This window comes from Chelonus insularis, unplaced genomic scaffold (genome assembly GCF_013357705.1).
Source record: "Chelonus insularis isolate UGA/USDA-ARS -01 unplaced genomic scaffold, ASM1335770v1 contig_264_pilon, whole genome shotgun sequence".
NCBI lineage: Eukaryota > Metazoa > Arthropoda > Insecta > Hymenoptera > Braconidae > Chelonus > Chelonus insularis.
In genome coordinates this window covers 107,409-129,778 of record NW_023276454.1, presented here as the reverse complement: position 1 = coordinate 129,778, position 22,370 = coordinate 107,409, and the positions used below count along the sequence as shown (strand labels likewise).

At 30.7% G+C, this 22,370-nt stretch overlaps 6 protein-coding genes across 8 annotated transcripts; 4 read left to right on the top strand and 2 right to left on the bottom strand.

Moving 5' to 3' along the window:
• The first annotated feature begins 238 nt into the window (after positions 1–238).
• ALiX (programmed cell death 6-interacting protein-like protein AliX) lies at positions 239–3,987 on the top strand. The gene is made up of 9 exons (XM_035080023.1): positions 239–558; positions 801–916; positions 1,005–1,132; positions 1,218–1,496; positions 1,591–1,692; positions 1,771–2,967; positions 3,052–3,193; positions 3,283–3,462; positions 3,551–3,987. Exons 1-9 carry the CDS (start codon positions 353–355, stop codon positions 3,652–3,654), a joined length of 2,454 nt encoding a protein of 817 aa, XP_034935914.1. The 5' UTR covers positions 239–352; the 3' UTR covers positions 3,655–3,987.
• On the bottom strand, positions 3,973–7,116 carry Moca-cyp (nuclear cyclophilin protein Moca-cyp). Of its 2 annotated transcripts, XM_035080024.1 has the most exons (8): positions 6,965–7,116; positions 6,542–6,888; positions 6,336–6,423; positions 5,811–5,840; positions 5,579–5,724; positions 5,414–5,504; positions 5,087–5,342; positions 3,976–5,002 (listed from the first exon to the last, which is right to left on the bottom strand). In XM_035080024.1, exons 2-8 carry the CDS (start codon positions 6,819–6,821, stop codon positions 4,289–4,291), a joined length of 1,605 nt encoding a protein of 534 aa, XP_034935915.1. In that variant the 5' UTR covers positions 6,822–6,888; positions 6,965–7,116; the 3' UTR covers positions 3,976–4,288. The 2 variants fall into 2 exon arrangements, with proteins under 2 accessions (XP_034935917.1, XP_034935915.1); XM_035080026.1 differs by lacking the exon at positions 6,965–7,116 and having other exon boundaries at positions 3,973–5,002; positions 6,542–6,854.
• Positions 7,117–9,857: 2,741 nt separating this feature from the next.
• Positions 9,858–13,592, top strand: LOC118065048 (transcription termination factor 2-like). The gene is made up of 4 exons (XM_035080079.1): positions 9,858–10,236; positions 10,350–10,567; positions 10,655–10,857; positions 10,984–13,592. The coding sequence occupies exons 1-4, from the start codon at positions 10,106–10,108 to the stop codon at positions 13,543–13,545; spliced, it is 3,114 nt and encodes a 1,037-aa protein (XP_034935970.1). The 5' UTR covers positions 9,858–10,105; the 3' UTR covers positions 13,546–13,592.
• A 219-nt stretch (positions 13,593–13,811) lies between these two features.
• LOC118065041 (uncharacterized) lies at positions 13,812–14,788 on the top strand. The gene is made up of 2 exons (XM_035080068.1): positions 13,812–13,983; positions 14,099–14,788. The coding sequence occupies exons 1-2, from the start codon at positions 13,944–13,946 to the stop codon at positions 14,677–14,679; spliced, it is 621 nt and encodes a 206-aa protein (XP_034935959.1). The 5' UTR covers positions 13,812–13,943; the 3' UTR covers positions 14,680–14,788.
• Positions 14,789–15,261: 473 nt separating this feature from the next.
• Positions 15,262–19,294, top strand: lds (lodestar). The gene is made up of 7 exons (XM_035080027.1): positions 15,262–15,508; positions 15,571–15,740; positions 15,853–15,897; positions 15,969–16,262; positions 16,341–16,439; positions 16,501–16,658; positions 16,749–19,294. The coding sequence occupies exons 1-7, from the start codon at positions 15,369–15,371 to the stop codon at positions 18,975–18,977; spliced, it is 3,135 nt and encodes a 1,044-aa protein (XP_034935918.1). The 5' UTR covers positions 15,262–15,368; the 3' UTR covers positions 18,978–19,294.
• Positions 19,105–22,250, bottom strand: LOC118065019 (cationic amino acid transporter 2-like). 2 transcript variants are annotated; one of them, XM_035080029.1, is made up of 10 exons: positions 22,114–22,250; positions 21,402–21,651; positions 20,890–21,279; positions 20,433–20,811; positions 20,205–20,344; positions 20,010–20,112; positions 19,799–19,947; positions 19,521–19,699; positions 19,329–19,437; positions 19,105–19,251 (listed from the first exon to the last, which is right to left on the bottom strand). In XM_035080029.1, the coding sequence occupies exons 2-10, from the start codon at positions 21,637–21,639 to the stop codon at positions 19,202–19,204; spliced, it is 1,737 nt and encodes a 578-aa protein (XP_034935920.1). In that variant the 5' UTR covers positions 21,640–21,651; positions 22,114–22,250; the 3' UTR covers positions 19,105–19,201. The 2 variants fall into 2 exon arrangements, with proteins under 2 accessions (XP_034935920.1, XP_034935919.1); XM_035080028.1 differs by lacking the exon at positions 22,114–22,250 and adding an exon at positions 21,778–22,030.
• Between the last annotated feature and the right edge of the window lie 120 nt (positions 22,251–22,370).

Genomic DNA, 22,370 nt, shown 5'->3' with positions numbered 1-22,370 from the left:
TTGAATGTATCAAATTCTAAATGAATTAATGAAAATTTATTTTTATAATTAATTTTTAATATTAGCGCCTAAATGAAAAGAAGAGCGCGCTGTAAGAAAATTCTCTTTTTTCTCACCATTTTACAAGTAACACGGAGGCAAAGGCCGTAAAGCGCCACCTAGGTGCTGGTGCCGTACAAATACATAGAATAGAATAGAACACGGAGGCAACTTGATAGAAATTACTGTGCATGGTATTCCTGCGGTTGTTTTTATGCGATTTATTACAGACAGCAGAATTTTATTAATTGGTGCGCATTCTGCTATATTATTTCTTTTTGTGTACTGAGTCAGTTTAAATCAGTTGATCGAAATGGCTGAATTAATTTCGGTGCCGCTAAAAAAACCGTCAGACGTAGATGTCATTAAACCTCTGACAAATGTCATAAAATCAACGTATAACACTGGATCAAATCAAAAAGATTACACAGAAGCTATTCATGAATTTAGCAAGCTTCGTAATAATGCATTGTGGCGAGCCTTCGAGAAATATGAAAGCTCATTAGAGGTTATTTACAGGTATGAGTCATTCAATTATGATTTGATTTCTTACTTCCTATTGTTCGAAACTCATTTTAAATCATTCTAATGATATTTAAATTTACGAATTAGTGTTCAATTCAATTAAAAAATCGGTTTTTGCTGAATTAACAATGACGAAAATGATCAAAAAAGATACTAAAATACATGACTCACATCCCAAATCAGATTGATAATTCATTATGTAAGGATGATAAGAGATTTTCTATTAATTTTTACAGCTATTATGACCAACTTTGTGCTTTGGAAGGAAAAATACCTACTCATGAATTGCAGATTCCATTTAAATGGAAAGATGCTTTTGACAGAACCATATTCGGTGGAAAGTTAAGCTTAAGTACGATTTTAATCTACTATCAATCTTGGAATGGAGAAATTTGATTTATAATCCAAGATCTTATACAATTTGTTCTATATTGTTACAGCAATTAGCACTCTCACATATGAGAAAATGTGTGTACTATTCAATATTGCAGCACTTCAAAGTGCTGTTGCTGCTTCACAATCTCTTGATAGTGATGAAGGATTAAAATTGGCTGCAAAGTTATTTCAAGTAATCTCTGTTACATTTACATTTCAATGTTTTACGTAAAAACAGTTCACGAATTTGATGAACTCATTTATTTTCCTCATTATAGCAAGCAGCAGGGATATTTAATTACTTAAAAGGACATGTAATGCTGGCTATACAACAAGAACCTACACCTGACATGAGTCCTGATACTTTGGCAGCTTTATCAGCTTTAATGTTAGCGCAAGCACAGGAAATCTTCGTTCACAAAGCTATTCATGATTCAATGAAAGATGCAGTAATTGCAAAATTAGCTTCTCAAGCAGAAGAATTATATGCAGATGCTTTAAAATTATTTGAAAAAGAAATCTTTCGATCATTTTGGGATAAAGAGTGGGTTCCTTTAGTAAGTGTCATAAAATAAAATAGATGCATACGAATTTAAGAAAGAAGTTAATTAAATATGCATATAAATTATTCATTATTTCTTCATCCAATAGATTACAGCCAAACAATCTGGATATCGAGCTATGGCAGAATTATATCAATCGATGATATGCAAAAACAATTCAGCTATCGGTGAAGAAATTGCAAGACTGGAGGTATGTATATAAAAAAAATTATTTTTCTCTGAAGTGCTTATTTATAACTTATTCATGGAATTATTATTTTATTTTTAGTATGCTGTAGATTTATTTAAAGCAGCTCAACAGAGATCAAATAAATCAACTTTGTTTCAAGATTATGCAAATAAAGCTCAGCGTCGATTGACTGAAGTAAAAAAAGATAATGATTTTATATACCACGAGAGAATTCCTGATATTAAAAGTGTTCCACCAATTGGAAAAGCTAATGTAGCCAAACTATTAACAATGACCCAACCAATGAGTTCCAACTTTAGGGATTTATTTGCAGATTTATTACCAGTTCCTGTACATCAAGCTCTATCTTCTTATGAAGTCCGTCGAAATGAACTTGTTAATACTGAGATTTCTAAATTACGTGAAATGACGCAAGTTTTGAACACTGTTTTAGCGAGTTTAAATTTGCCAGCAGCTATAGAAGATACGAGTGGAACAGAAGTACCTCAATCTCTTTTAGAAAAAGCTCAATTTGTTAGAGATTCTGGAGGAATAAAAGCTTTGGAAAGAGCCATGAATGAACTTCCTGATTTATTGCAGAGAAATAAAGATATTTTAGATGAAACAGAAAAAATGTTGAAAGAAGAACGTGAATCAGATAATCAGTTGCGTGAACAGTTCAAAGAACGTTGGAATAGAATATCGAGTGCTAAATTGACTGAACAGTTCACGAATAATGCTCAAAAATATCGAACAATTATTGACAATGCAGTTGCTGCTGATACAACAATTCGAGAAAAATTTGAAGCTCATCGTGAAGGCATGGAAATCCTTAGTTTGGATGAAGGTCAACTGACATCAGCAATTCCTTCAGGATCAGCCGTTCAAGAGAGTAGTGCTGTTGTTCAACTACGAAAATTAATGGAAGATGTAGAAACATTAAAAGCTGAACGAGATGTCATTGAAAGTGAATTAAAATCTGCAACAACTGATATGAAAGCTACATTCTTATCAGCTTTAGCTAAAGATGGAACCATCGATGAGCCTAATTTGTCGGTAGAAAATATTGGAAAAATTTATGGCCCACTGACAAGTCAAATTCGTGATAGTGCAGCTCGTCAAGAAAGCTTAGTTGCTGAAATTCAATCAGCTCATGCTGCATTTACTCGTGAACAAAGTGGTTCAGGTAGTGCTCGAGAATCAACATTATGTAAATTGGCAGCTGCCTATGATGCATTTAAGGAATTGAAAAATAATTTGCAAGAAGGAACTAAATTTTACAACGATCTTACGCAGGTAAAATAAAAGTTATATGAAATACTTTTAATGATTCAATTGTAAAATAAATTAATGTTACTGAATAATTTAAAAAATTTTTAGCTACTGGTTGTTTTCCAAAACAAAATATCCGATTTTTGTTTTGCTCGGAAAACAGAAAAAGAAGAATTACTCAAGGATTTAACTACAAACTTGAGTCAAACTGGTCCAGCAGCTACTCCACCTATTCCTGCTCATCACGAAGGTAAATAATTAGTACCAAAATAAATACCATCTTAGTAAACTAAAAACTTGTAACGACTGATGTTGAAACTTTTGCAAAAAAAAAACAAGCATCTGGAGGAAGTTCAGCACCGAAAGAGGGTGTCTCTCAATTGCCTTATCCAACGCAGTATCAAGGAGGTATGCCTATACCTTATGGAGCAACTCCTGCTGCGCCTTATCCGACTTATGTTCCTCCACCAATGCCTACGACTTACAATCCGTACGCAACAATGCCTTATCCAAACCAAGGTAAATATTGCTTTTTTCTACTGATAGATCTATTTTACTTAATCTGTAATTGCTAGAAATTTTTATTAATTTTTTAAACATTTTTCAGCTGCATACAGTTATCCCTACCCTCAACAAAACTATGCTAACACCTACAATACATTCCCACGTTATGGTGGAGCCCCACCACCTCCAGGTCAAAATCCTTGGTAATTGGAAAATTTTAAAGGATAGACTAGAGATTAAAAAGAATATTACATTTATTTGGAATCGTATATGTGATTATTACTTTTTTTTGTCATTGTCAATGGCTTAAAATGTGTAGAACTAAAAAATAGTCAAAGAATCATGTTTTAAACAATTTGCTTGAAATTATTTTTCTATCTTTTATCACCACTGGTAATTTTATGTATATCATTAAAATATTATTATTTGTATTACTTCATAAAATTATTAATGAATTTAATGATACGTCAAATCTTGTTGAGAATGTTCAATATTAATATAATTATTGTTATTAAATGCTGCTTATTGGCTCTACAATATCTTTTTTACATTAAAGTGAAAACACATGTTATCTATTTAATTGAAAGAAAAAATAAATAATAAAATATTCTCAAATTCATTTACTTTCAATGAATGATTTATTTATTTTTAAAATTCTTTAAACCTTAGCTGTCTTTATCTTGAAAATAATTATAATTCAAACTTCATCGATGATCCTTTTATGTCGTTATTTAATCGTTGTAAAGTAAATATTTTACCTTAAAACCCAAAAATATGTCAACTAATAATAGTTTCATTTCAATTAGATATACAAATTTAAGCAATCAAATATTATCATTTTTTAATCTTTTGAATGACGACTACTTGAAGAACTGCGTGAACGATTTTTAAATGTTGCTGCAGAATCAGATGAATTTTTTTTTTCATTTTTTTGACTTCCAATTGATGAATGAGGTTTTGAACTAGATGATTCTTTATCGTCACGTCTGTCGTACCTAGACCGGTAAGATGATCTACGACGTGGCGAATAATTTCTTCTATCGCGTCGATCACGACTTCTACGACGATTATCACGATCTCGAGATCTTCGGCGGTCTCGTGAACGAGATCGTCCTCGCTTATTGAAGTCTCGAAAATCTCGACCTGCAAATCTGTTTCCAAATCTATGAAAATCTCGATTCATTGATCGTCTTTCTCTGCGTCTGAAATCCATGCGATTCTGATAATATGTATTATTTTCAGTATTTCTGTAATGTCTATTATCATTTTTATATTCTTTGTCTCTATTTTCTTGCAAAAAAGATTTATTATTTTCCTTAGTTTTATCTCGATCAGAGATATGACCATCGTCGTTATTTTTATCATTTTCTTCATTGTCTTCGGGATTTTCAACAAATTTTCGTTGTTTTGGAATTATTTGATCTTTAAAATCATCTTCTTGCTTAGTCCGTTCATTTTTTTGTACGTCTTGCAATTTTATGGTTCGATTTTGAGCTTGTTTCCAGTGAGGTGGAGTTACACTGCGTGAACGACTACGAGATGGAGTATGATATCGCTAGATAATAATTAATTAAGGCTTAAATTGTGAAATTAAAGTTAAAAAAACTTTATTATCAATTGTTATTGTATTTATACTTACAAATATTCCTCTGCCTTTCAATAACCTTCCAGTCTTTCGTTGATTCCTACCCCGATCTCGTCCACCAAAACGTTGTCTAAATTCTTTTTGATTAGCGTTATTTGTGGGACCAGCACGATATAAAAATTTATTTGCAGGTACTTCTGGTATTTCGTCTGGATCGATTTTGGTAACTGAAACTAATGGATGAGTTTCTCCAGTCTCTTCTTCCTGAGAATCATTCAACTCTCCATCTTCTGATTGTTCTTTCTTTTTACTAAATTAAAACCAGATGGAATTGAAAAAATAAATCTACATACAAGAATTATTACCAATAAAATATTTTACCTCTTTTTGTGTTTCTTATGCTTCTTAGATTTCTCATCCGAAGAATCTGAATCTGAACTTGAGGAGCTTTGTTTTTTCTCTCGTTTTTTTGCTGTAAAAATGTTCATAGTCAAGTACTTTTTTTAAACTAAATATATAAATTAATTTGATAATGATTTTAAGTACATTTTAGTTTAGTTTTCAAAACCAATTCTCCACAGTTGACGATTTTGGCATCTTGTAAAGGACGAGACATCCGATCTACTGGTAGACCCTCGATGTGTGCAACTACTTCCTGGCCGGAGAGTACTTCCCCAAATACCACATGGACACTAAAAAATTCATACAAATTTCAATTTAGTTATCTTACGTTTGAAAAAAATGTTTAATTTTAATTAATTATTTTATAAAAACTTACTTGTCGAGATGAGGCGCTGGTTGCGTTGTACTACAACAACAAAATATGATTAAGGAGGTGAGTGATGCGGACAAAGAGCCAGTTTTTCAGTAGTCATTGTGTTGTAGAAGTGGTGCGCAGACCTCTTGCTCACGACTACACAAAAATAGTGTTAAGTTATTCATTCCTCTAGAATTATTTTAAAAATTGGCTAATCATGACGTCGTGAGGAATATTGCTCATTTACTAGCAAAAACACCAGTCAACACTGGTTAGCAAGAGAACTAGAAGTCCATGATTGAATGTTTTTTTTTTTTTAGCTGGCATAGTTAATTTACCTATCAAAATTTATGTCTACTGTAGAAACCCAGAATATTCCAACCGGAGAATAATTATGCAGATTCATCCGAGCATACTTACATGGTTTATTTCGATATGTATGATTTAATTAACCATGCAATTTCGTACTGGATTGAATCCTTGTTAATTTATCAGCCGCATCCACAACATGTCTGCATTATTAATTATTAACTATTTTGTACTTACATAAAGAACTGAGAACCATTAGTATCTTTACCGCGGTTGGCCATCGAAAGGAGAAAAGGCTTACTATGCTTGATAGTGAAGTCTTCATCTACAAGAAAATATAATAAAAATTATAAGGATATAAATATGAATAATAATAGTAAAAGTTTTTAAATAAGCTCAGAATTAAACAGTTGACTGATTTATTGATTAAACATTGTAATTACCTGAGAAAGTTCCCCCATAAATAGATTCTCCACCAGTTCCATTACCCACTGAAAAATCTCCACCTTGAATCATAAAATCTTTGACAACACGATGAAATACGGTTCCCTTGTAATGTAATGGTTTTCCCGTGGTCTTTCCAAGTCCTAATTCTCCAGTGCAAAGGGCACGAAAATTCTCACAAGTACGCGGGCAAATGTCCACAAATAACTCCAAAACTATTCGGCCCATTGGGAGGCCTCCAACTTCGATATCAAAAAACACTCGCGGATTTACCTTCATTTTGGTATTGAGAAAATAACAAATAATGTTTGATTATCTCTGTCGTTATCAAATAAGTTTTTTTAACCTAGAAATAAAGATATTATTTTAAATAACACAAACAGCCAATGTACTTTCAAGTAATATGTTAGAGCAATTATCACCAGAAGAGGATATTGGTATCAACATTGATGACCGTGTGTATAATTACATTTAATGATACAGAAAATAATGCTTAAAATAAAATATTCTAAACTTTGGAGACAAGAAACTGCGTACGTGTAAAATCAATTGTGTGTAGAGAAGTCATGAAAATATGTTTTATTATGCACACGCAAGCCGGCAGAAAATTTCATTTCACTGCCCTCTATGTGACCTTTTTTAGGTTAACGCGGCATAATTCGATTTAAAATACATCATATTGCGAATTGTATAGTTTAAGCTCCTTTTTTCATTCAATTAATTTATGATGAATAATAATTTTTATATCTTTTTGTTCATCGAATTTCCTTACCAAATATCAAGAATAAAAACGATTTAACATAAACTGAATATGGTTTATTTATCTACATATTTTATGTAAAATTATATTGCAGAACATTTCCATTGTATTGTGCCAGTATCAAACCGCATGTTGAAAACATATGATATAACTATTATATTATATTATTATTATATATTTAAATTTAATCTCCTAGGACCTGGATAGAATTTTCTTTTTTCTACAACGAAAATTCCCATATGTACCTACACTATTTCATTTATTTCAATGGACTCTTTGAACAACGGATCTCTTATCTTATTTCCATATGTTTATTACCATCTTTCTTATTAACTTTTTTTTAAGTTCCTGCTAAACTCTTTCTAAAACAGCTTAAAGCTATAAAACACAAAATTTGCTGTGCACATGGTATGAGATGTATGACGTAGTACCTAACCTAACCGTTTCTATTCTTTTCAAGATCATGCAGGTATTGTGTACATATATGTATGTATCACCATAAAGAGCAATAAAAAATATTGAATTTAAAATCTAATCCTGCAACGAAATAAAAATAAAGATTGTATGATTTATTAGCACGTGTTTAGACACACATGTATTGTTGTTTTCTTAAAGAGTCTAGATCAGGCATAAACACGTCTGTTTACTCACTAATTTTTTTATGTTAATATGGTTCTAGCTTTCGACGACTTCGCAATAAAGTCCTTTTAGCCCATATGTCATGTCAGTTCGAGATAAACAAAAATATAAATTATTTTGGTAATTTAAAACTATTATACATGGAGGTTATAAAAACCACTACAATAATAATACACATGTAACAAAACATTTCACTGAAGAAATATAAAACCAGACATTGTATATGTAGATACTTAATATTATTAATTATTTATGTAAGTATTGATCATGAAATATCGATTTACAATTTATTATTATTCATAAAATATATATTGTAAAAACAATTAAAATTGTTCCATGAAAAATGTATTTATTTTTATCAAATTTCTTTTCGCTTGAGAAATTTAATTATTCTCATCGTTTAAAAACTTAATAAATAAGTTAATTAATAAATAAAATGAATTTATTTAGATTAATTGCGAATTGTTTAGTTGAATGATGTATTTAACGGCGAGATTTATTCCATGAAATGAGTGGGTTTTTGAAGAAGATGTAATGGTATGATTTTAATCTGAAACAAAGTAATTGTTTTGAGTGTCTAAAATACATTGAATTCGATTGTTAGATAAAAAATATTGACATGACATGTCAATACTTGAATATTACTTATTAATTTAATAATTTAATGTATAAAAATATCATAACACTGGTGTGTTAATTAATTTAACTATGTAACTTGTAAATTTTTATTATTTATTATAGGATATTTTTAATGTATTAGTCAATTAAAAAATCATGAAAATAGAAAATATAGTTATAATAATAGTGCATATGATGAAGAAATCAAATTCATGTTCTAATTTACATTTATTATTATATTATTTAAGTAATAACAATTTCCATTTAAATCAAAATGATAAATAAATGAAATTTTTTAATGGAAATGGAGTTCATTTTTGTAGATGTATAATTATAAACAAAGAGAAATTACTGATGATAGTCATTCAAAATTATTCCTAATTAATATTAATTATGTTCAATACTATGATTATATAATTATAATGAAATACAGCTAGATGAGATTGATCATCAGAGCAATCAACAAGTGTTTTTTTCCTGATTGATTTGAAGCTATAACAAATCAATTAAATAATTAATACATACCTAATTTTCTTGATGAAATTTATAGTCAACCTGATTTAATGAATAATTAATTAAGCTGTATTACAATTAACTGAAAAAAAAATCAACACCAATGGAGATGCAATCAATTATTTTCATTTCTTGATTATAAAATTAATTATAATATTTTCCATATCAATCATAAAAAGATAAGAAATTCCTGTCAAAATTTTTTATTCAATTTCCCCACAGAAGAAAAAGAAAGAATTTTAAAATTAGATTTTACGCGGACATTTTTAATCTTTTAGTAAAATGAAATCAACGAATTATATTAATATTTAAAAATCCTTTTTTAAGATTACTTTTATAGCTAAAATATTTTCCCGGTGGAAATTTCATCATGTGTCATTTTTTTATATTCCTAAATAAAAAATATTCCCAAATAATATCTATGGGTTTGTGTATGTACATCTATAGTTACTAGTATATATGTATATATACACCCAAACTGCAATTACTTTTTTAAGATTACGTTGATCTCTATTCAAAAAAAGATTAAATCATAAAACAAGAAAAAACCAATTGTGTGTGCACAACACTTTTCTCCCTTTAAATTAACAAGTTTTGGCGGGGAGACAGTGTAATAGCGGGGAACCAATCAGAAAATAGATAGAAATTTTCTCTACTCCCACTTCTGACATGCACATGTAATTTTTCCCTCGTGCTTTGTCGTCACGCATGCGCCATAGGACATTTTACCCCGCATAAATAGACTGGTTTCGTTAGTTGAACAGTTCAAAACAAATTGCAGAGGTCTCTATCATTTGTTTTGATTTGAATGTCGTGGGAAAAGTTTAAATCTCTTCAGTTCTGCGTACATTGAAAGCGTTAAAAAAAAGTGACTGTTGTATGATAGCCAATTTCTTGGTATAACATATTTCCGTTGACAACGAATTAGATTGTGTTTGTGAAGTGCTGTTTTTGTGATTAGTTTTAGTTGATTAAATGTTCTAATATATTATTTCGATTTGCGATAAACAATAATAAATATTAGACAAAAACTATGTCAAATCTAGGAGATAATATCTCCTTGCCGAGTGTTGTTAGTGTTGATGAAAATTCTAATAAAAGCAGCCAGGACACCAGTCGTCGAAGTCAACAATGGCTTGAAGCAGAAGAGAAAACTGATATAATGTAAGTAATTAATATCCTTTTAATTTTAATTATATTTCTCATTAGTTTTTTCATTTTTTACGTGCGACGCAATTTCTTTTTTCCCTTCATCATGTCACTTTGTCTGTTGATAGGAAAATCGAATTTTCTGATGATGATGATGAATATGAACTTACTCGTCTTACACCGAGCATTGAGAAAGCTATACGACTAAGCATCTTGAGTATTGGCCGAGATAGTGATTTAGATTCTGGAGATGATTCTAAAAAAAATGGGGAGAAACAAAAGAAAAGGAAACGTGATGAGGTGCTGTTGAATGAAAGTGGTGATCACGATACAAACATTAGCGACGGTAAGATGATTAAACTAAGGATCAAAATAATGTTAACTAATTAATGTTAACATACTAAATGCGTATTCGTTGATATTTCTTTTACAGAGAATTCAATGGATGCCAGTAGCGTTGGAAACATGTCTTATAAAATCCTCGAGCCTGTGAAGAAAAAGATTAAGCTGGAAGAGTTGGATGTTCCTCCAGCTGTACACGATAAATGCGCTGAAATATTAAACAATTCTCAAGAAATCAAGAACTTTTTGGACGAAAAACCCAAACCTCAATGCCGTAAAGTTCTAAAAGTGAAGGTAAATATATTTTTTTTATAATATCAATACAAATTGCATATTTGTGTCTAATTAAATAAAAATAAATTAGAACTTATGTTTCAAATATTCATTTATTAATTATATTTATCATATTATATTTTACAGCTCTTCAAGCCAGATCGAAAAATGCAGGTATTAATCAAAAAAGCATTGAAGAGAAGCAAGAATAATCATTATTTATCAGAGCATCTTGAGAATAAAGAAAATATCGGAATTAACAATGGAATAATGATTAAAAGTGAGCCTATCTATAACATGGAAGTCGATTCTAATTCTCAGCAGAACAATGCAGAATTTATTGACTATGAATATCTCGAAGCGGCATACTCACCTGAGAGTATGAATGAAGATGCTGGAGCTATTTCTACAAGAAATGATGAACCAATGGAGGATCGACCAAAAATTAAAATTGAAACAATCAAGCAAGAGAAAGAAGACGGGGTTGATGGAGAAAGTTTACCAAGTGTCCGCTCGATATATGAAGTGTCTTCGACTTTAACACCGGCTAGCTCTGACGTTGAAATGAGTGAAGTTGACAATCAATCAGATGTAATGGTAAGAGAAGCCGCCGTACAACAGCACAACTTGTTCGATGATGGCGAATCTTCTTGTTTCTCGTCCAGTGATGATAGTGATTATGACAATACTTCAAGATTCTCTGATGATGATGAACAACCGGATTCAATATTATTTGCAAGACCAACGACATCTCATTCTAATCAACATCTAGGAGAACGAGCACTAGAAACATTACAACGTCAACAAGAATTAACGATGGATCGTTTACAAGATCTCCATGGATCATTGGTTTCTCGTCCATCAGATACTGATCGAGTTGAAGATCCAGCAGGTCTTTTCACCCCATTGATGCTTCATCAACAGCAAGCTTTAGCTTGGTTACTTTGGAGAGAAGAACAAAAACCACCCGGTGGTATTCTAGCTGATGATATGGGATTGGGTAAAACTCTGTCAATGATATCACTTGTATTGGCTCGTTATCGTAATACTCAGAAGAAGAAAAAACAAAAATTGAGAAGAAGAGGACGATTTGTAAAATATCGAGGAGGAACATTGGTTGTGTGTCCAGCATCATTACTCGCCCAATGGCAAAATGAAGTATTCGATCATTGCACACCAGGAACTTTAACAGTTGGAATATATCATGGACCTAATCGAGAACTGTCTGTGAAAAAATTGGCTAAAAAGGATATTATTATAACAACTTATAATATACTAGCTCATGCAAGCCATCAATATGATAAAAATGCTCTATTTAAAATTCATTGGGATAGAGTAATTCTAGATGAAGCTCATGTCATTCGAAATCATAAAACTCGAATGTGTGAAGCTGTATGTGAGTTAGTGACTGATAATCGATGGGCATTAACTGGAACTCCTATTCATAATAAACAAATGGATTTATACTCGATTCTCAAGTTTCTACGATGTTCTCCCTTTGATGATTTAAAAATTTGGCGACGATGGGTGGATAATAGAGATGAAGCAGGTTATCGACGATTGACAACCTTGATGAAGACTTTGTTATTACGCCGTACTAAGAAGGAGCTAATTGCAAAAAAATTGATTCAACCATTACCAGACAAGTTATCGCAAATTATTCCGATAGAAATGGATCCTGATGAACGAGTAGTCTATGAAAAGGTTATGATTTACTCTCGAACATTATTTGCTCAATTTTTACGTCAGCGAGCTGAGAAGAAACGTCAAATGGCTTTTGGTGCTGGATATTACAGACCCGTTGAAGATTTTTTCGAAGAATTTAATGATGCTCAGAAGATGTTATTAGCTACTCATGCAGATATCCAAACTACTGAGATTCTTGTTCTTTTAACGAGGCTTCGTCAAATTTGCTGTCATCCATCGTTAATTCATACGATGTTGGACCGAGAAGATGTTCAGCAAAAGACTTCTAACAACGCGATTTTGAATTTTGATTTATTGAATAAAATCAATACTTTCAAAGAGCCAGAAGCTGGACCTCCAACAACATCAACGTCTGGTACGACCACAAGTGAAATAGAAATTGAAAACCTTGATGAAGAAGAGATAGGAATCAGTAAAAGAGTTACTGAAAATTTATTGACCCGTACAAATCCAGTGTTTAATAAATCTCGTGTAAGTTCTAAACATCGAGCAGTACTAGAACGTATCAAAGAAATTATCCAAAATGGAAATGAAAAAATTATCATTGTATCTCAGTGGACTTCGCATTTAAAAATCATTGCTGAAAATTTGAAATTCATCGAGGGTGCAACTTATAAATCATTCGACGGAAGTATTCCTGTTAAACATCGCCAACAAATTGTTAATGAACTCAATACACCAGATAGAGATCCAAGAATCTTATTGCTCTCATTAACGGCTGGAGGTGTAGGATTGAATCTTGTTGGAGCAAATCATCTGATGCTTGTCGATATACATTGGAATCCGCAACTTGAAACCCAAGCTCAAGATCGAATCTATCGATTTGGACAAAAGAAACATGTCCATGTCTATAGATTTATTTGTACTGATTCTATTGAAGAAAGAATAAAGAATTTGCAAGAGTACAAGTTAGATATTGCTCAAAATGTGCTGGCCGGCACTGGCAGAGTTAGTACAAAACTAACCCTCGAGGATTTCAAAACCTTATTTGGTTTCAATTGATTATCATTTATTTAATATGTTCAGTTATTTAATAACTCTTAAAAAACAATATTTTCTTATTTAAAAAATATTTATATTTTCATAGAAAAAAAAAAATTAATTTAAGTATACATCATATTTAAAAGTTATAATTTATGCTATATTATATTTATAAAAAATAATTATCTTTTTTCGTTTCTTTTGTACTGTTGAAATAATTTTCTAATATATTTGATTTGAATAAATAATCATAAATCTTATATTATTAATATATTTGGATACTTCTATAGAAAATATTATTTACCGCTAAAAATTTTTCGATCATTGTAAATGATTTTTGGAAGTGAAAATTAGTTATTAGACAAACCTAACGGCGCTGGGTCGAAGCAACAAAGTTTCTACACTAATGTTTAGTAATAATGGCGGCTGAAGAAAGGTCGCATCTATCGTACGAATCAGGTAAAAATTTACTTTTTATTGATAAATATTTCAATTATTTATGTTATAAACATTTGTATGATTGTCTCTAGTACTCGAATATCATATAAAATACAAAAAATTTGGTGTGTTTCAGAAAACAGTTTGAATAAATTCTACGAAGATGAAGCTTACAAATCCCGTCATTACAAAAAGAGGCTCCTTTTGGGATACACACAGTGTGATTTGAACAATACTGCACATGATGCGCACGAAAAGAAAGCTCTTGGATATAATGAACCAAACTTTAAATTGGTTGATTTAACAAGATTTAAAGCTGATCCATATCATCATTACTTCAAAAATAGTAATAATCTATTTATCAGAAGATCGGAGAAACGTAAACTCGTCAATTGTGACCTCAATGTGGAGGAGACTTTGAGCAATCATCAGTACAAGGTAATTCGGATTGAAGGTGAATTACAATGTGGAGCGGAAGGGATATCTGGAGATTTTCATACAAGCCTAGAAGGTGCCAACTGTTCCACGATAGAAATCCGACATTTTGGACACATGGATGACGAAGTGCCTTTGAACTTAGCCATAAACAAACGCCTACCTGCACCGGAAGATACCTGTGAAGAACCCCCATTAGATGCAAAAATTCCGTCTACAGAAAATGACGGAGAATCACCAACCCTCACTGATTATACATCGCACAATATCACAGAATTATAATATTGCACAGTGAGAGTGTTGCCAAAAAGTTATAATTAATTAACTAATAATTAATATTTTTATTGTTTATTATACTTTTTTTTAAATTTTACTTTATTATTTAAATTAACTGAACGTTTATTGAAAATTATAATAATTATTGTTAAATTTTTATCAATTTTCATCTTTACTTTTTATTTATAATTTTAGCTATAACTTAAATTATCATTAAGTTGTATTTATCATATTTTATTATATCAAATAAATATTCATAAAATTTAAAATTTATTGTATCGTCTTCAATTATTTTATTGTAAACTTTATTTGTTTATAATTAAAATTTTATGGTAATTGTTTTGTATTAGCGTATTCGGTTTCTGACCCGAAGCTGCTCAGGGCAGGCCCGGAAACACCCGAACATTGATAAACTGCTCCGATTATATGTTGATATTATTTAAAAAAAGACGATTTAAGCCGTTGTCGGTATAAATTGATTTTATCGATTGAATCTGTCATTAAATTCTATTTTATTGAATTTTGTAATTTCTATATGATCTAATAAAGAGCGCAGCACAAGATCATTCTCGAAAGTTAGTTCAAAATTTTCATGGCATTCTGAATGTAACCGTCACGAAGAAGGAACAAGTTAGTACATGTTGAAAGTTTGGGACAATTTATATTTGTATCTATTTTATTATAAAAAATAAATAATGTCTTCAAGTGACAGTTCCGTTATTTTCGATGACGATGAAGAGACTGACTTTGAAGATGAAGTGTGGCGTGCTCAGAGATTTGGCAATAACAGAAAAAAAACTAACAGAATTATAGATGAATCAGATGAACCTGACAGGTAACACTTAATAACTAAAACAGTTAATGTATTTAATTATTTTATTGTGATAAAAATTTTAGTTCATCTGAAGAAGATGAGAATCTGGAAAATTTGGAAAAAAATGGACGATTAACACCTAGTATTCAAAAAGCTATTAGACGGAGCATATTTAATTTAAGTTTGTCAAATTCAGATCAAATAACTGATGATGAGGAAATAGGAGAAAACATAAATAATAAAAATCATTCTGGTGAATATTTAGTATATATTATCTATGATATTTAATTATTGAGTTAAGAAGATTTACAAGATTGGTATCAGCTGTTAACTTTTATATTAATCGTGATTTTTATGTTATTTAGATGCCACAAGTCAAAATGATGACAGGGGAGACAGTGATGATAATGGTAAAAGAAATTCTTTCAATATTATTGATTTTTCTTCTTAATGTCATTATAAACTAAATGTTATAATTTAGAACAATCACAAAATGAAGATGACGAAGAAGTAAATTATAAAGAAACTCGAGAAACAAGTGTTAATTCGGTGCGATCAATTTCGGAGTCTTCTCATGAACACATTGATTTAACACAAGATTCCTTTCACGAAAATGAACAAAGAAAATCTGGCAGCTCTCATAGATTTTCGAGTCTTCTAGAAGAATCTCATGAAATTGATACAGCAGAAAAAAATGATCATAATACATCAAAAGATACATCTAAATTACTAGATGGCACTTATTCATCGGCAGAAAATTCTGCAGTAGAATTCGGTAAATTTTTTGATAATAGTATTCACTAAAATGAGAAACGTTGACATTAAATATGTTTTCTAATTTTTTTTTTTACAGAAAAATCATCTTCTGAAATTGAAGTAATAAGGCCCAAATCGAATCAAAAAAGAATCGATTTCTCTGCCAGTTCTTTCGAAACATCACACATAGATTCAGGTAAAATATGTTTTAAAAAAGTTTAACTGAGCAAAAATATAAATTAATATCCATCGTTTAGCTACTGAGGAATCAATTAATGAAGAAGAGCATCCAGAAGTTATTAATGCAGCTAAAGAAGAACTAAATGGGACTACATTGGATCATAAATCTGCACAGAAAAAAGCCCTTCTTATTCACAAATTGAATAAAATTAATGTCGACCTTCAACATATGAACGTGAGTTAAATAAAATACATTTCTAATTTTATTTTAAGAATAATTAATCTTCATCGTATTTAATTGATCATTATTGATTAAATTTTATAGATAATTGCTTCAAATAAAGTGCAAATGTCTCATCTTCCTGATAAAGGTAGAAAACTGCTCGCCTCTATTGAAAGTTTATTAAAAGAACGTGAAGTTACGAGAGCTAAACTAGAAAAATTGGAACAACTTGAAAACACAAATACTATTCCACCGCAAAGTAACTTATCGAGACTTCGAGATGAACTTTTACAAAAAAGTTATGGTTCTCCTCCAACACCATTAGGATCTTCTGCTGAATATTCAAGATCTCAGTTGGAATCACCAGAAGAAACTCGTATAAAAATTTTAAGCAAACCAACTCTAGATCATAACATAGATAATCTTGGAAGAAAAGCATTAAAAACATTGGAAACGCAGCAAGCTTTAACAGTTGACCGACTTCAAGATCTTCATGGTTCTTTAGTTACTCGTCCTACAGAAAATGAAGAAGCTCCAGATCCTCGAGGACTTCGTGTTAAATTAATGCCTCATCAGAAACACGCATTAGCTTGGCTTCTGTGGAGAGAGAATCAAAAACCAGCTGGTGGGGTATTAGCTGATGACATGGGGCTTGGAAAAACTCTCACAATGATATCTTTGGTCATGGCTACGAAAGATGATAGTCTTAGTGATGAAGAAAACGAAGATGATGAATGGATTCATCGAAAAAAATCTACTAAATTTTCCGGAGGAACTCTAGTTGTATGTCCTGCATCATTAGTGTCTCAGTGGGCCGCTGAAGTGAAAAATCGCTGCAATACCGGACAGTTACTTGTTGAAGTTTATCATGGAAATAATCGAACTAGCTCAGCTCGGACTTTAGCTAAAAATGATATTGTTATTACTACATACCAACTTCTTGCTAGAGAAATGAAAGCCAATGCACACAACAAAATGCTAACCATCACATGGAAAAGAGTAATATTAGATGAAGCTCACGTAATAAGAAATCACAAGAGCCAAACATGTGAAGCAGTTTGTAATTTATATGCACGAAAACGTTGGGCATTAACTGGCACTCCTATACATAATAAAGAATTAGATTTATATTCTATCCTAAAATTCCTCAAATGTTCTCCATTCGATGATCTTAAAGTCTGGAAACGATGGGTTGATAATAAAAATGCTGCTGGTCATGAACGACTTGCTACAGTAATGAAGTCATTGATGTTGAGACGTACTAAACAAGAATTGATGATAAAAGGTCAACTTGAAACATTACCAGAGAAATTTATCGAAGAAATCAGTATTGATCTGGATCCTGAAGAGCGCTTAATTTATGAAAAACTACTAGTTTTTTCTCAAACACTGTTTGCTCAATTTTTAGCTCAGCGGGCTGAGAAAGAACATATGTTTGAAATGGGCGCTGGGAAGTTTGATAGACCATTTATGGAAACCTCTACAATATCTACAAAGTTCAATAAAGCACAACTTGAGCTCATGCGTCAACATAAAGAAGTCAAGTCGCATATGATTTTAGCACTTATTTTACGATTACGTCAAGTCTGTTGTCATCCATCTTTAATTCATTCCATGTTAGATAGAGATGATATTGAATCAAATGATTTGGAAAATGAAACAGGTCAAGGTGATTTATTATCACAGATGAATAAATTGACGCTTCATGATGCATCAACAGGAGATAATGATGAAGATCTTGGACTTGATGAACGAGTTAAAGAAAATTTATTAACAGCGGAAAATCCAGTTTTTAAGCCTGATAGAATGAGTTCCAAGTTTCGAATTATTATAAAAAAAGTTAAAGAAATTTTAGCTAAAAAAGAAAAATTAATTATTGTTTCTCAATGGACAACAAATTTAAATATTTTGGCAAACTTTTTAAGCAGCATCAAAGGTGCTACTTATAAAATGTTCACTGGTTCAATTGCTATCAAGAATCGTCAACAAATTGTTGACGATTTCAATGATCAATCTAGTGGACCGCAAATACTTCTTTTATCATTAACTGCTGGTGGCGTTGGCTTGAATCTCGTTGGTGCTAATCATTTGATGTTAATTGACATTCATTGGAATCCACAGCTTGAGTCACAGGCTCAAGATCGAATTTACCGGTTTGGACAAAAAAGAAATGTCTTCGTTTATAAACTTATTTGTAATGGTACAATTGAAGAAAGGATAAAAAATTTACAAGACCGTAAGTTATCACTTGCAACTAATGTTCTGGGTGGAAGTGGTAAAGTGGCATCTAAACTCACTTTAGCTGATCTCAGAAGTTTGTTTAACATGTAAGATAAAATTTAATATCCATAACTATTATTTAAACCGATATTTAAAAATATCAAGAATTAAGTATCTTTAATCTAAATTGTATTCAAAGGTTTTTTTTTTATTAATTAAGAACACATTTCATACAAAAGTGAATTATTGTAAATAATTAATGCTTAACTAGAGCCATAAAGTTGAATAAAAAAAAAGCTTACTTGGATTAAAATTAAAAAAATATTATATACTTTTTATCGATGTATACTATTCCAAATTCCGTAGAAGAAATAGATAATTAATCCTATAAATACAAAAAATAAATTTTAGTAATTAAGAAAAAAAAATAAGTTCATATTCACTGTTTGAATTAACACATACCAATTATCATCCATACAGCGAACTGTATCCATGTCATTCCATCTAGCATCATCATGAGATAAATGTTAATAAGTATGCTCAAAGCTGGTAGAAATGGTACCAAAGGAACCTTAAATATAATATCAGTTTTTTTCATAGAATTTAATGAATTAATTAATATTACTTCAATTTATACTCCTTTAATTCACTTACAGAAAATGTAAGTTTCCTGTCTGAAACGGGTTGACAATAAATAAATATTAATGTAAGAATAAGAAGAAGTCCAAAAACCACAACAAATCCAATAGCAACCCAACTGGTCCATGTTGACCCTTTAATCATTTCTTCTCCATAAACTGCAACGATTCCGGTAATTCCAATGCAGAAAAGAACTAAAACAATATATTATCTCTATATATTAATATATTTAAATAAAAATTAAGAATTCTATTAAATATATAAGTTATATTAAACATTTTAATATTACATACCATAATAAAATACAAGCCAAGATACTATTTGAGATGTAAGTTTTGTTGACATTACTAAATTATTAGCATTAATTAATTGCATAGCAATAAATTTGAATGTTCTAGGATCTTTATCACATTTTTTTTCGAATGCTTCACTTTCTTCATACCTACAAAATTATTTCATGAGAATAACAAAAACCTTCACTATGGATTATTTATTTAAATTTACCGTAAAATTAAAACACAGGCTGCAACAATGGAATAAGCCAGAAGAGTTCCAATACTCATCATTCTTGCAAGCTGATCAAGATCAAAGATAGCAGCAAGAATACCTACAATGATACATCAATTATCAATTATTCTTAAAAAGGTAAAATAACAATAATTATGAATATGAAAAAAGAATATACAAATAAATAATTACCAGTAAGAAAACCTGCAGATAAAGTTCCAATTATGGGAGTATGGAATCTTGAATTAACTCTTCCCATCCATTTAAATATCAAACCGTCTGAAGCCATAGCATAAATAACTCTTGGTAAAGGAAACATGGCTCCAAGTAGACTACATTGAAAATTCTTTATCAATTACTTTTTCATAAAATAATCCTTAATAAATTATAAATGTAATTTTTAATAATTATTTTATTTACCTAGCACATAGAGCACAAATAGCTCCAATTGTTACTACCCATTTTGCCCAACTCCAGCCAATGTAATTAAACATATGTGGAAATGGTGCTTCAGCATTCTGTTGATAATATGGTAGAACAGTTGTCAGCACAGCTGAGACTCCAAAATATGCAAGAAATACCACAGTAAGTGATGCTATAGTTGCTATTGGTATTGATTTTCTAGGATCTTTTGCTTCTTCTCCAGCAGTTGCAATACAATCGAATCCAATAAATCCATAAAAACATCTTGCTGCTCCGGTAATAATTCCAACAACACCATAAGGAGCGAAACCTCCAGTTCCATAGGGACAATGAGCTTTTGTACACTCCATTGGAAGTTTCCAATTTGATACGTTAGCTGTTTGATAATTATTTCAAATTATATTATTCTTTCTTTAGAATTCATCATATCACTTAATTTTAAATTAATACTGACATTTTAGAGATCCAGCAATCACCACAAATAGAACGACTGCTAAATTAACTAGTGTAAAGCAGTTATTAGCTATCGAAGATTCTTTAGCTCCACATGCTAAAGCCACCGAAAAAGCTATTGTAGTTCCAAATGCAAAGAAGTCAGGATATGGAGAAATATGACTTATGTTGAATTTAGCTGCTGATGCAAATGCATGGCTCATAGAATTATCAAAAAGTGCATCAACATAAACACTTAATGCTCGAACTACACTGGCAGATCCTATGACATATTCGAGAATTAAAGTCCAACCTATGAGGAAAGCAATAAATTCTCCCATTGTTACATAGCTGTAGACATAAGCTGATCCTGCTTTTGGAACTCTGGCACCAAATTCTGCGTAGCAGAGACCTAAATTTATATAATACATTAATACATAACTCTGTATTAGATTTGATGTAAAATTTCGCAAACAACTTTATTATAGTAGTATTTTTTTACATAATTATATGATTGAAAGATGAAATATTCACCAGCAAACATTGAAGCAACAGCAGCAATTGCAAATGATATAACTACAGCTGGACCAGCAGTTTCTTTGGCGACAGATCCTGCAAGAACATAAACACCAACTCCAAGTGTTGATCCTACTCCCAAAGCTGTAAGATCCAGTGTTGAAAGATACCGGGTTAAATTTGATTCCGATGAATTTTCTAGCTTTTTTTTCCTCGTTAGTACTCCGGTCAGTTGATTGAAATCCATCGCCTTCATGTCTTTAACGATCTAAAACACATAATTTGTCAATCAATTGGCTATTTTGTTTTAGAATCTAATATGATTTATATCTAAGATCTTTTTATAATTTAGTTTGAAGAATTATTATGAAACAAAGTACAAATTTTTACTTACAGTTTCCAAATTAGTGAAATAAGTTTCCATTTTTTGGGATTTATTAGAAAAAGAAATTTTTCTAAAAATAGTTATGAATTTGAATAAAAGTAATTTTAACTACAGAAAGACAACACTCTCTTAATAAGTTACTGAGACGCTTTTAAATTAACTTATGAATTGTCTTTATGTTCTTATTGTGTCACGCTTCACCAGATTCAATTGATCAAATAAATTTTGCTCCTTCACCAATAAAAGATCAGTGTGGGACTTGTTTGTGAAGTATACTACTTCTATTTACTAATATAACTGATATCATTGAGCATTTTAGAAATTAAATTACTAATGAGTACTTACCTAAATCGTTGAGACGATTAGTAGATAATCGAAACAAAAAAAATTATTAGTAAATATCAGGTTTGAGAAAATAAATTAAAAATTCTAATGAATTAAGTTTTGACGATGAAAGTGATAAAATGTCTTTGGAGTTTGAGATCTGATAAACTAAACGTTAATGACTTAATTCATCGTAAATCGTTATCTTTTTTTTGCTGATATGAATTTAACTAAGAGATAAGTCAAATTTCATTTTAAACAGCCTTGAAGGGTTTTAA